A 13,691-nucleotide genomic window follows, 5' to 3' on the forward strand; every position below is an offset into this window, starting at 1 on the left:
TCAGCCTGTGCCCTGCTCATGGCTACCCATCAGTCTGTACAGCCACCCCACCCCCTGCTGTCCCTGGGGACCAGCACTGTGCTGGGGCCTGAGCTAGGGGATGGATACAAAGCAGTAAGAGGCGGGGTGGCAAGGGAGTCCTTTGCTTTTTCACCATAAACCTAGTAGCTGTGATGGAATCTGCCTTTGGTTTTTCTCCTGCCTCCTGACAGAGCCCCAAAAGTCATTAGAATTTTCAAAATAATTTGCATATTTGGCATGCTAATGTTGACTGATGGCAATGCCCCCAGGGAGCCTCAGTTTAGGCTTGGAAGCCTGGGACAGAAGGGGAGCTGGGCACTGGGTGGATTACCACTGGCCAAGGGTCAGTGAGTCAGGCCTGGTAACAAAGCCTCCGCAAAATTCCCAAAGGACTGGAGGGTGCTGCTGAGAGGCTCCTATGGGTGGTTCTGTAGGTGACGTTTTAGGAGGTAAGGAGGCCCCTGTGTCCCTCTCCATGTGTCTCAACGTAGGCATTGTTCTATGTGTACTCTGAAAATTTTGTCACAGATTGTGTGTGTGTGTGTGTGTGTGTGTGTGTGTGTGTTCCCCTGAGTTCTGTGAGCTGTGCTAACAAATGATTGTGGAAATCTCACAGGGCAGCCTAGGAGTTATGATAAGCACCTGCAGGGGGGAACAGCCTTGGGACTAAGTCTTCACCCTGGGGGGGTCTGATAACTCCTCAGGTGGATACTGTCAAAGCTGAAGTATTTCCCCCACTTTTGTCTGCTCCAGATGCCATGGCTGTGTGTTGTATGGGGACCCCCTACCTTGACCTTTGCTCAACTAATAGAGGCCAACTATTACAGAAAAAAAGCTTGTTTTTTTTTTTTTTTTGTTTTGTTTTTTTTTTCCCTTCAGTATGTCAAGACCTGGTTTCAAAACCTATGGCCAGCCTGAGGTACTATGTCACAGTGGCTTCCTTCCTCTGAGCTTTAGGTTATTCGTGTGCAGAACGGAGGTGGCAACTCAAATGCCAGACAAGTGGCAGGATCAGATTTGCCATGAGAGCCTCTCGGTATGAGAATTTATCAGGAAACAATTACTAATACATCAGCTCCCAGTCACAGTGGGTCCCATGAGCTTACCCCCATGACTACATGTGTCTTCCCCTATTGAACTAACTCATCCTGACCCATCTCTGGGATGGGTGCTAGTATCAGAATGAACCAGCAAGCACTGGGCATTGATGGACTGAGGGTGGCAGGAGGAAGAGAAATAAGGGAAGTCTGCTTGGAAGAGGAGGCGTGGATGCCAGTCTTGAAGGGGTAGCAGGGTCACTATAGTGAGTAAGCCTTGGGCCAGGACAGAGGGGAGGTGTTTGGAGGGAAGCGGGCACTAGGTAGGTTGAGAGGTAGAGTTGTCATCCAAGAAGTGGGGCGGGAAGGCAGGGTTGGCAGAACCGTGGACCTGTTTGTTGTCTGTGACCTGAGGAAGGGTTTGCACACTGAGGAGCCACAAGTGGCAATGACTGAGAGGCCTGGCTCACAAGAGAGAGTGGGCTGGGTGCTGGGGGCTGGGAGGTGAGTGTGGGTGATTTCCCAAGGTTGGTGCTGCCTCTTGGCCTCTGAGGCTGGACAGGGTACCTCTGGTACCACATAGCGACTATGGCCATCCTCAGGCCTAGCTCCTACTATCCATCGTTGTGGCAAGGGCATTGCCCCATTAGACCTTGGTTATTAAGTCATTAGCTGGTCCTCACACTGCCTCTTCATTACAGTAATTATGGTGAATCCACTCAGGGAATTAGAGAGGAGGCTGCTTTCTCCTAGCTGTCAGGTTGCCAGTCACCAGCTAGGCCTGGTCCTACAGTCATGGAGGTCCCTCCGCTTCCCAGCAATGTCTAGAGGAGGACAATGACATTTGGCGCTCCCACCCCATCTACCATCCTAGAACTAGACACAATATTCAGCAACCCCTGACACCCCCCCCCCTTTTGCGTTAGTAACTTTGAGCATATGGTTCAATCTCCTGTACCTCAGTTTCCTTACCTGTCCAGTGAGATAACAGTGCCAGTCTTTCAAGGTTAGATGGGTAACCCAGAAATACAAACCGCCAATCACCGGTAATGATGTTATTGTCAGACAAAGCTCTAGGGTCCCCAAGGGCCTCTGCTCCTGTGCAGGCAGCTATTGAAGGGAGGGCGTTGTCTCTTCCTCTTCTCTCTCTAACCCCCTCTCTGTGGCCCAGTGGTCCTTCTGTCCACAGAGATAAGCCCAGTGGGACCCGGGACTAGACTTCTGGGGGTATGCTAACTCGGGTACTTGGCTAAGAGCTACGGAAGCCCCCACGTAGCCATGGCTCTGTCTGTCAGCAGTGAATGGCTTGTAGGTTTTCTTTAGCTCCTGTTGACAGAGCCACAGTGGAGAGCAAAGGTGGTAAACTGGAAAAGAGCCATATCCTCTAGGACCTTCCCCAGCCTGGAGCCTCCCTGAGGCCTGTGTCCTATGTCTGAGAGGCCTGAGGCATGAGGCCTGGTCTTGAGAGCATCTGGCATGAGTGGTATATGAGAGAGAGAGAGAGAGAGAGAGAGAGAGAGAGAGAGAAAGAGAGAGAGAGAAACGCTTGTGTAAATGTTGCCTTAAGCTGCCTTGCTCCTAGCCACTAGTCTCCATAGCTGGCTGTGGCTGCACTCTGCTCCTTATCTGGGGACTTTGTGAACAGCAGACAGCAGGGCCTGATCTCTGACCCAGGGTTGAGCCACAGGAAGGGCAAAGGTCAACCTTATTGGGTTGCCACAGATGAGCCTTGCTCTGCTTCATACTTTAGGCTTCTTTCAGGGCTGATGAGCAGATGTCATGTCCAGCCTAGGCCTAGGAAGCCTTCAGTAGGGATAGGAGGGAAGGTTGGAACCCCAAGCTTCCCAGTGGCCTGACTAGCCTGGGCAAAGTGGAGGTCACAGCAGGGTAGGAATGCAGGAGGTGAGCCAGGCTGGTCTGAGACTGAGGCAGCTGATGGGTAATGGGAATGCCCTTGCGTTAGACTTTGCAGTAAGCACCCTCTATCTTCCCTCTAGGTGTTCTTCTGGACATCCAGCAGCACTTTGGGGTCAAGGACCGGGGCGCCGGCTTGCTGCAGTCAGGTGAGGCCTGTTCCTACCTCACTACCTGCCTCCGGGTAGTGACTCTGCTCAGCCTTCATACTCTTGGTCTAGTCTGTCCCTGCATCAGAGTGAAGGTGGGCATCGCAGCACAGTTCCACTATTGCCACCCACACAGGCTCTGTCCTTCTAAGCCTCAGCTGCTTTTCTTATAAAACAAAACACACACATCTGCCTAAGTGGGTATAAGAGACAACAGAGAGCACAGGGCTGGGTGGAAGCCTGCTATGGAGAGCCTTCCTTTGGGTTCCAAGGCATCATCGGTACCCAGGATCTTGGCCCAGTTGTTAAAGTGAACCACTGATCTGGGTGATGTCAGCTGAGCCTTAGTGACCTACTCCTGTCACTGCCCTTCCCTCCCCGCCTTTACTCTGATCCACTTAGGAATCGCCTCTTAAATGACAAGGAATGCCCCCACCTGTCAGCTTCTGAGGAACCTGAGGTCCTGAGTATAGGTTCAGCCTAAGGGTTGCTGTCCCTCCTTCCTGGGATCCCAGCCTCCCAAGGTTCATCAGAGGCAGGACCTGAGGTTTTCTGCACTGTTATAATATAGCAGAGGCCACATAGAAAAAAATCACAGTGCAGCTGTCTCAGCCTGTCAGCTCCCTTTCTGGAGATAGAAACTATGTCCCCCTTATCCTTGCCCTTCCTTTCAGGGCCCCTGTAGGATCTGTACTCTTGGCTCCCTGGCCTCACCACTGGCTTTGGCTATACCACCATGAACTAAGCTGCTGGAGACTCAGTCCAGTATGGGATCTCAGGTTGTCTGGTCCTGACTGGGCCCCAACCTTGCTGTGTGACTCCAGCTTGTCTCTGGGCCCTTGGTTCTGGAGTTCATCTGGCTTTGAGCCCTAGGCATGCTGGTGTGTGGGAGAGCTCTGGTTTGCATTCCAGCCCATGAACCCTTCCCCAGCCTGGCTGTTCTAGGAGGGTGGGGGTGGAGGGAATCTGCCTTGAAACCTGCCTGACCTGTCTGGGTGGCATTCCATATGCACAATGGCCCCTAGAGCTCATGAATGACATGGCACATGGCATACAGCCCAGGCCCCTCAGCGGGCACCCGGACCCTGTCCCTGGACAAAAATCCTGGATAGGGTCTATGGCTCAAAGAGAGACCTATTGATTGGCTCCAAACACTGAACTAAGTAGGGGCAAGGCCGTGTGGTCTCAGGTCCCCACAGTGGTCAGGATCCTACCCTAGCAGCTGTGGCCTCCATCCAAGCCATGAGCCCAGGCCCTTCTTTCCCCTTCCTGCCTCCCTGGCTGGGCTGCCCTGCAGGTTTCTCCAGGCATTAGGCTCTGTACACAGTGATCACCCAGAGGAAGGGGTCCTGGCCAGTGGTAATATGGGAAAAATGGACTACACAGCTTTCCTAGACCCTGACCTCTACCCCACATTGTCCCCGAGTTCCCGGGAACCTAGGTGAACCCCATCCCTCTGGTCCTAGCCTTGCTGGTGATCTGGAAGGAGGCTGTACCCCAGATTTTCTCATCAACTACCCTGAGTGTGGTCAGTCCTACCTGGCTTCTCAGGGACATGGAACAGGTATCATCCCCAAAGAATGTGGGAGGACAAGCCCTGTTTTCTTCAGCAGTGCCTCCCAAGCTGGAGTCTTGCTTCATGAGAGGGCACATGGTGCCTTCTGACCTCCAGGGACCTGGCTGAAAGTGGACCAGTACCCCACAAGTATAGTCTCCTTTGATTCTTCGAGAACCCTAAAAGCTGTCTTTGCCAAGTTTACTTTCTGGTGAACGAGGTAGTCCAAGGGAAGGGAGTAACTTGTTGAGGTCTCATGGCAGAGGGACCCTGTCTCTGCAGGCTGCTGCCCTTGTGGTTTATGGAGTTTGAGTGTGTGGCATCACCGTGTCCTCACAGTGGGTACCTCCCAGCCTTCTCAGAGTCTCACGAGTCCTTGCCTTGTGGTCTGGATCTGCTGTTCACTGTGACACGGCCGGGATGCTCCCTGTAGTGTCCTCACCCTGTTGGCCATTTGAGCTAAGAAGCTGGACAAGCTTAACCAGGATGTGACTCAGTGGGTACCAGAGCAAGGCACCTAATTGGCCTGTGCCCTAGGCACCTGTCTCTTCCCTGAGCCTGATAAGGTCAGAGCTGGTAAAGGGGCGCCAGCTTGGTGTTGCTGCTTGCCCGGATCAAAGGGCCAGGGCTGAGAACAGCACCAGCTTATTTGTAGGCTCCAGGGGCTTTGGGGCTAGGAGGCATGTGAGGAGATAGAGGGTTTGGCTTGGGCTTGCCCTTTCTTTTACCCCCTGGGAAGGTGTTCATTGTCAGCATCCCCTTGCACACTGCTGCTGGCTCAGCTCTGCCTCTGTAGCAGCCCACAGTAGACCTCCAGCCATTGGGGGAGCTCCCATAGCCCACACTGAAAGGGGTAGCAGCTACACAACCAGTTGCTTGGCATGCCCTGGACTGGGTGCTATTCATGCTTAGACCCTGCTGACAAGCAGATCCCCTGTCTCAATGGGAGTAGAAAATGCTATTCAGTTACCTTTCAGGTGTAGGGTCCAGCGTGGGAGGCTGGAGAGAGGGCAGAGTGTGCACCTAGCTGTAACTGGTGGCAGGTGAGAAAGCCTTCCCCAAAGAGGTAACATTTCAGTGGGGCTTTTTTATGCATGGGAAAGGACATCTGGTCAGTTCATCAGTAGATGTCAGAGCCCTGCCCCCACCCACCCACACCTTGCTTTCCAAGCTCAAAAAAATATGAAGAGAAAACCTGTTTAAATTACATAGCTGCACTTGAAAGCTAAAGCTAACAGGGAATTCCCAGGTGCCAGAAGCAAAGAGCTGAAGTCAAAAGCTAGTGTGGGAGATGAAGCTGAAGTCATGTTTCAGAGCTTGGAGGGCAGTTGTATCTGCTGGGCACTTGGCAGTGTTCATAATGACATTTTTCACAAAATTTCAGACACACACAACACAGAATAGCAGAGCAGGCTTGCCCTGAATGCTAGTTTTATAGCTCCCAGTGCATTGCTGCTCATCCTCTAGGTTGGGGGCTTAGCTCAGATTAGTACTAACTTAGACTTCCAGGGTTACAAGGCTGACTCAGTTTCCTGCCAGGACTCAGGCAAGGCCCTAGATGCCAAGCTTGTCCAGGCTGGCAGACAACTCAGCTGGTAGAGGTCCCACTCCAAGCAGATGTCGCCTGCCTGCCTGCCTGCCTGCCTCCGACTTTCTGCCGAGAGCCTGGTGCCAGTCCCAGTAGCCTCAGGCCTACTATGCACTCCTTTTTCCATAGAAGCCATCTGTTTCCAGAGACCCTAGCAAAAGCAAATCCAAGTGGCTCTTTAGGGAAGCCTCTGTGATCCAAAGCTGACATGGACACAGGTGACAATTCTTCCTGAAGACAAACTCAGATTCAAAGTAAATAGTACACACAGCAGGACAGAGTAGGTGAAGAGTGTGTGATGCAATGGTAGAATGCTTATCCCACAGGTGCAAGGCCTTGGGTTTCATTCCCAGCACCAGGGAAAAATACAGATGCCACAGGCAACTTGTCTTTGTGAGAGACTGGCAGCTGGTCCTGGAAGCAGCCTGAAGAACTATAAACAATAGTCTTGTTTTTGAAAGATTTAAAAAAAATAGGTATAACTAGCCAGGCATGGTAGCTCATATCTGAAATCCCAAGCATTTAAGAAGGCTGAAGAGAATTACTATGAATTTTGGGCTAGCCTGGACTACAGAATGAATTCCAGGGTAGCCTGAGCTAAAGTGAGATTCTGTCTCAAAAACATGTGTTAATGAGTAAACTAGACCCAGTTGAAGAGAAAATAAACAAATTAGAAGATGAATCTGAGGAGTCAGCGTCAATGCAACACAGAGAAGGGGCAGTGGGTATGACGTTGTTTGTGATAGTACCCGGTCTTTGTGACCTGTGATTGGTCAGCCGTGACCTTCTGTATGAGGAGAATGGAGGAAGAAGAGGCAGAAGAATCAGTAGACATTTTTGTGAAGGGCTTGAAGGCTAAACTAAGGTTCCTGGGTTTTTTTTTGTTTTGTTTTGTTTTGTTTTTTGGGTTTTTTTTTGTTTTTTTTGATGGAAGGTAATTTTATATTTATGTACAGAAAACCCAAGTGTACATTTTTAACCCAGTTTAGTGGCGAGTTCTTTAGCTTTTGCCTTTTCCAGCTTGGCAATGAGAGCCACAGACTTAGGACCCAGGACGTTGCCTCCCCAGTGGCGGCGGATCTCGTCATATCTGTCATTATAATTGGTCCTAATGGCTTCCACCAGCTTAGCTAGAGCACCCTTGTCTTCCGAGTTAACCTGTGTAAAGGCAACAGTGGTACATGTCTTCCTGTGGACCAGGTGCCCCAGCCTGGCCTTTCCCTTGATGATGCAGTAAGGCACCCCCATCTTTCGACACAGGGCAGGCAGGAAAACCACCAGCTCAATGGGGTCTACATCATGGGCAATCACCACCAGCTGAGCCTTGTTGTTCTCCACCAAGGTGGTGACTGTATTGGCTCCTGCTCGGAGGACAGGTGTTCTCTTAGTTGGGACGTCCCCTTTGCCAGCAGCTTTCTTCTCAGCACGGGCCAGTAGCCTTTGCTTCTTGCTTTGTCTCTGGCCTGTACTTGTGGGCAAGCTTAAGCAGCTGAGTAGCTGTTTGCCTGTCCAGGGCCTGGGTGAACTGGTTAATGGCAGGAGGTACTTTGAGCCGCTTATAGAGGATGGCTCTTTGCTGTTGCAGCCTGATGTATCGGGGCCACTTAACGAAGCGTGTTAGATCTCTTTTGGGCTGGATGTCCTGCCCAATGCTGAAGTTCTTGGGCCTTTTCTCGAACAATGGATTGACCACCTTTTTGGCCTCCTGTTTCTTGACGACGGCGGGGGCCGGGGCCACCTTCTTCCCCTTGGCCTTCTTTCCTTTGGGCATCTTGCTCGGCTGGAGGAGAGGTTCCTGGGTTTTTATCTTAGAGCACTAGGAAGGCAGAGAAGGCTTTCGAGCAGAGCATGTGGTAGTATGCATGTTCACTGTTGCCCAGTGTAGGAACCGACGGCAGAGGAGGCTGGAGGCTACTCAGGGCTTGAGTTTGTGGAGCCACAGGAAGGGCCAGGGGAGGGGAGGGATGGAGGAAGAGCTGGCTCAGAGTGAAACTAGACAGTGTCTTCAGGCCTCACTCTTCTCCATCTTGATGAGCCCAGCGACGCGCTCTGCTTCGGCAGACCACGGGTACAGCTAGACAGCCCCACAGTCACCCTCTCAGGGCCCGCTGTTCAAAGGAGACCCGGAGAGGCCAGCGCAGGCTTTTTGTCTAAAGTAGACGTAGAGAGAGCAGCAGTGCTGTTTTTCCTGCCTGAGGGCTGAGTGTGGAAGGACACCAGATGCCACTAGTGGGGCTATGTTAAAGTGGCCTGGGTTGGACCTGGATGGCAGAGGCTGCCCACGTCTGTCTGAGCATCCTCCCTGCCCACAGGATGTGGAGGGTGGCGTGTCTTCTCAAAATAGCAGCCAGCTGGAGTCTGAATTTGGGAAACTGCCCTGGTTCAGCCAGGCCAGGCAAGAGCAGAAGGTAGGCTCCATGGCCACAGTGGCTTCTCTAGCTACTTACCTTGCCGTCTCCTACTCTGATGCCACTTTCTGGGGTCATGCAGGTCCCATGTATAGTGAGAGTGACATCTCCTACCATGGATAGGGCCATAGCGTGATTGCCTGTCAGCCTGCATAGCCCCCATGAGGCCTGCTCCTGCCTTCTAGACGTCTGCACACTGCATCCTCTGTCAGCTGCAGGAGGTCGATGACACCTCAGGAATGTCATTCAACCTGTCGTCTGTCTTATTTTTCTTTTGTGTTACTGGGGATAAAACCCAGGACCCTGAACTTGGTAGGTAAGTGCTCTGCTACTGAGCTATGTCCTCAGCACTTTCATTTTACTTTAAAGCAAGATCTTGCTATGTATTCCAGGCTAGCCTGGAACCTGCTCGGTAGCTCAAACTTGCAATTCTCCTGCTTCAGTCTCTTGAGTTCTAGGACCACATGTGTGCATTATCCATGATCTCTCTCACACATACACACACCCTCGCCCAGGCTCCTTTCCATTTTCTGATGGCCTTGAGCCAACCCTGTGAAGGAGAGTGAGGCTTGGTGCCTAAGCTCTAATGCTGGGCTGACCTCCTCCCATCAGCAGTAGCCTGGGTACCCTGCCCCCTCTGCCTGGCTCCTTGCCCTACAGCTCCATTGTCCAACCTGTGGGCTCAGCAAGTGGGAGCTGAGTGAGGTCTTCCCCACACCCTGGCCACAGGATGTCCTCGTGTATGCGGGAACTGCCGGGAACTGCTGGGAAATCCACTCTGCCTACACTGAGGTTGGGGGCGGGGCAGGGCAGCCAGTCTAGTCTGAAAGCTGTCCTCCCACAAGCCCATGGGGCTAGGGTGGACAGCACAGGAAGCTTCTAGTTGTCGCTGGTCTTTCTTTCCAGCAGAGCTGCCTACGGGCTTTGTAAGCCTCTCGGTGCCCATTGTTCCCGAGGGACATATAGTTAGTTCACTGTCCTTTGCTTGAGTTGTTCCTCCTGTACCTATCCTGACAGTGTACAGTGACTGCTGCTGGCCAGTGATGTCCCTGAGGGCTAGGAGGAGCCCGAGGCTCCCCATCAGGCTGCAAAGGTTACCTGGCACATTCCTGACCCTGAATTCCTTTGTTCTTAAGGGAAGTCATAAGGTCTCTGGCAGGCTAGCTATGTCATCCAGGGTGAGTTCCTCTACCCCTCCTGGGGCCTCAGTGGCTCTAGCTGTAATGTGGGTACAGAAAAGTAGGGCTCAAGTTTTCTGATGGAGTGGAGGAGCTTGGGAGCACGGCAGGCCAGACTGGCAGGTGGAGTCAGGTGCCCTGCTATTCTAGGAGCCTACCCAGCTGCAATGTTCCTGCCCACTGCATGAGCAAAAAGCCAGGGTAGGAGAGCCAGACAGCCCTGCTGAAAACACTGTGAGGTGGCCAAGGCCCGGGTGCCTGCCTCAGGTTCCTTCAGTCACCCAGTGAGGGCTTTCCCAAGTACTCCTCCTCACAGGGGTGGGATGGGACATGCTATGTATGCCTCAGAATATTAGCCCAATTCTGGTCTCTAGGGACATATGTCCCTCCATGGCCTTCTCATGCTGCGGCCTGACCCATCTACTGCTGTTCCCAGTACACTATGAATATTCTCTGATGTCAGGGGCATCTGTGGGGACCATCCCCTTCCCAGCCTAGCATCATGTGATGTGATTTAAAGCAAGGGGCTTCAGAGTTAGCTAAACTAAGGTTTAATTCTGGCTCAGACATACAGTTGCCCTGTGACATCACTTCTTTCAGCTGGGCCGTCTTCTCTGTAAGATGAAGTTAAGAGAGAGCATCAACAGAGATAATGAATGCATATGTCAGCATGTGTCCAGGACCTGGTCTGTCATCTGTCATAACTGATCCATCAATGACAACTGCAGGCATTATTAACAAGAAGCATCTTGCTTCATTAACCATCATATAATATAACTAGAAGACTTTAAATTATATATATATGTATGAGTGTGTGTGTGTGTGTGAGTGTGTGTGTGTGTGTGTGTGGTGTTGTCATCATGGTGAACTCTAGGAGTGTTTCATTACCCACTTTGACATCAGCAGGATTTGGTGCTCCTTACTGGTTCACAGGCTTTAAATACATCGAGCTGTGTAATTCATGGATGGACCTGTACTTTGGCTACACAAGAGGCATCACCTACTCTGATTTTCTCTGCCCACTTCCACCCAGCCCAGACTGGCATACAGAAGGCAGTTGTTCCTCTTCCCCTAAACATGTGTAAGCCCTTTGAGACTAAGCTTTTCCTTGTCCACATCCTGATCTAATCTTGGGCAGGTCTTAGGAGGCAGGGCTGACAAGAAAGCATTCTTTCTGTAGATGTAAGGAAATAATATTGGCCCTGGCTAATGTAAACATGGGCCTTGTTGACCCAGCCTGTGCCTCAGAGGGCAGGGCGCGAAGCACCTTCCCCCGCACTGCCTCATCCAATACTCAAACCACCCAGAGCAGCAGCTATTTTTATCTTCATTTTACAGATGAGGAAGTTGGCGTGGGGAGCTGGCTCAGAGTGGCTCATGAGAGTCGATTGTTAAATTTTTAGGAATTGTGTGAGCTGATTGTTAGACACAGCCATTGTTCAGAACTAAATTATATAAACTTACAACAGAGTGATTTGTATTAAAAGAAGCTGATAATTTCTCAGAAGTCATCACTTCCTAATTCCTTTTCTACATCAAGCTATTATCAGCGTGCTTAAGGTAAACTCCTTTTATCTGAACGGTGGAAACTCCTATGACTGGACAAGGTACTGAGCTCTGAGTGTCACATCTCTTAGGTGACTGGCCTCAGCTGGGTGGGAGTGTTTATATTATGGAAATGCACAACCCCCAGGCATCGTGGAGCCCCTCCTCTGTCCCTTTGTAGAGAGCCTGTTTCTACACATTTACCAACACACCAATGAAGCTGGGACAGAGACTTGTGACCTGACAAAGGAGCCTACCTAAGAAGGCTCAGAGCTGGGCTTGAACCCTGGGTAGGGTGTCTTTGAGGCCCATGGACTGATTCCGTTTAAAGCCTAAATCACAGACCTGAACAATGAGGTCTCCTATCCTGTGTTTTCAAGTCCAGTGGACCCTACGTGCTACCCTGAGCAGCCCACTTTGCCCTGCTCATGCCCTTCCTCTCTTCATTACCCCTCCCTGCTAAACTGTCTCCCCAGAGGCTGCTAAACCATGTACACATGAACCCAGGGGACAGAGGTCAGTGTTGTCTGGCCATCTGCCTACTGGCAGTGGGACTGCTTTCCATGAGACAGAGGGCCCTCCCTGTCTGTGGTTGGCCTCTACCCTGCCTGAATCTCTGTATCTCACCTGGAACACCACCCGCTCCCATCATCAACAATGGCATTCTCTCCAAATCCCTGAATATTACTGTGCTCTTGTCTCAGCAGAGCAAAACCAGGTCATTAGTTCTTTGTTCAGCATCTCCTGTCTTACCCGTGAGGATCCCACTCCATCTGGCTTCTTAGTCTTGTCTTCCACCCCTCCCCCTCCATCATTTTGCTACAGACACTCTGGCCTCTTTCATGCCCCTCAAACACGCTGAGTGCTCTGCTGCCCTTCTCCCTCCAGTACTTCTATGAGTGTTTTTTTGCCTCCTGCAGGTCTTTGCTGAGGTAAAACTTCTCGGCCTCTTCTGTTTAATACTGTGTGGTCTGTCTTCTCTCTCACACATAAATACAAATGTATTATAATGTTTGTCATACTCTAAGGCAACACTAGATTCTGGCTGTACACAGCAGCAAAAAGGATGTTTGGCAGGGATGTTTGAATAGGAATGGCCAATGCTTCATCCTTACCTCAGTCACAAGGAATGACTTAGTTTTTGCCAGATTCCTTAATTCCACCTGTGGCTGCAGGATCTTCCCTGTGCACTAAGCTCCTGAGTTTCAGGACACCTTTGTTTCTGCAGAAAGCCTTATCTTCCTCATGCACCTGTCAGCAGCTGCTTCTCACCACCCCTTCCTCCAGGCTCTGGTCCTCCATATACATCTCCTGTACCTGCTTAATATTCCTTGCCATGCTATACAGCTTATGAATTGTTACTACTATTGTGTTATTTATGTGCTTTACTTCCTTAGAATATAAGTTCCAGGAAGGCAGGAATCTCGTGTTCATCTACCCATGAATCCCAAACACCTAACGTCAGTATGTTATAGGTGCTCTGTCAGTTACTTTTCCGTTGCTGTGAAGAAACACCATGGCCAAGGCAACTTATAAATGTGTGATGGTTTCAGTGAGGATGGCTTCCCTCCGTGGCTCCTAGGTTTGAATGCTTGCTTCCCAGTTGGCAGAAGGGAAGGACTTGAAGGTGTGGCTTCATTGGAGGAGGTGTACCATGGGAATGGGCCTTGAGGTTTCAAAAGCCCACACCATCCCAGTGAGCTTGCTTTCTGCCTCCAACTTTTGGATAAGATGAAAGCACTGAGCTATTGCTCCAGCACCATGCCTGCCTGCCGCCACCCTCCCCACTGTGATGGTCATGGACCTCACCCTCTAAACTATAAGGAAGTCCCCAATTAAATGCTTTCTTTTATAATTTGCCTTTGTCACAGTGTTTCTTCACAATAGGACAGTAACTAAGCATGCCCCTCCCTCTAATTGTGGAATGAATTGATGCATGCATGAGTGACTAAGTGAATGGCAGGGTTTCCAGTATTCAGGATAGCTTCTGCAGCCTGCTGGGCCTGAGGGTATCCGAGTGACCCAGAAGACAGCAAGGCCTGGCATTCCAGGCTCAAGTTTGCCCTGATTTGCTGTGTGACTTTAGGTAGATCGATCCCTCACCCTCTGAGTCTCTCCTTTCAAGTATCTGTAAAGATTCGGAATTTTATGTGCACAAATGTTTCCCTCCATATGTGAGCACTACATGAGCGCTTGGTGACTACAGAGGGTAGAAGAGGACGTCAGATCCCCTGGGATTGCAGTTAGATAGTTGTGAGCCACCATGTGGGTGCTCGGAACCGAACCTGGATCCTCT

General features: G+C 51.0%; 1 protein-coding gene across 2 annotated transcripts in view; it reads left to right on the forward strand.

Moving 5' to 3' along the window:
* Spns2 (SPNS lysolipid transporter 2, sphingosine-1-phosphate) overlaps positions 1-13,691 on the forward strand; it is a 38,969-nt gene that overhangs the window by 12,058 nt on the left and 13,220 nt on the right. For both annotated transcript variants that reach the window (XR_013111209.1, XM_034504581.2), the window contains exon 2: positions 3,056-3,121. Coding sequence is in view for 1 of the 2 variants with exons in the window: in XM_034504581.2 (XP_034360472.1) it covers positions 3,056-3,121 (66 nt within the window). In the remaining variant the exon portion in view is untranslated. The remainder of the gene's footprint in view (positions 1-3,055; positions 3,122-13,691) is intronic.

This window comes from Arvicanthis niloticus, chromosome 6 (assembly GCF_011762505.2).
Source record: "Arvicanthis niloticus isolate mArvNil1 chromosome 6, mArvNil1.pat.X, whole genome shotgun sequence".
NCBI classification, from domain to species: Eukaryota; Metazoa; Chordata; class Mammalia; order Rodentia; family Muridae; genus Arvicanthis; species Arvicanthis niloticus.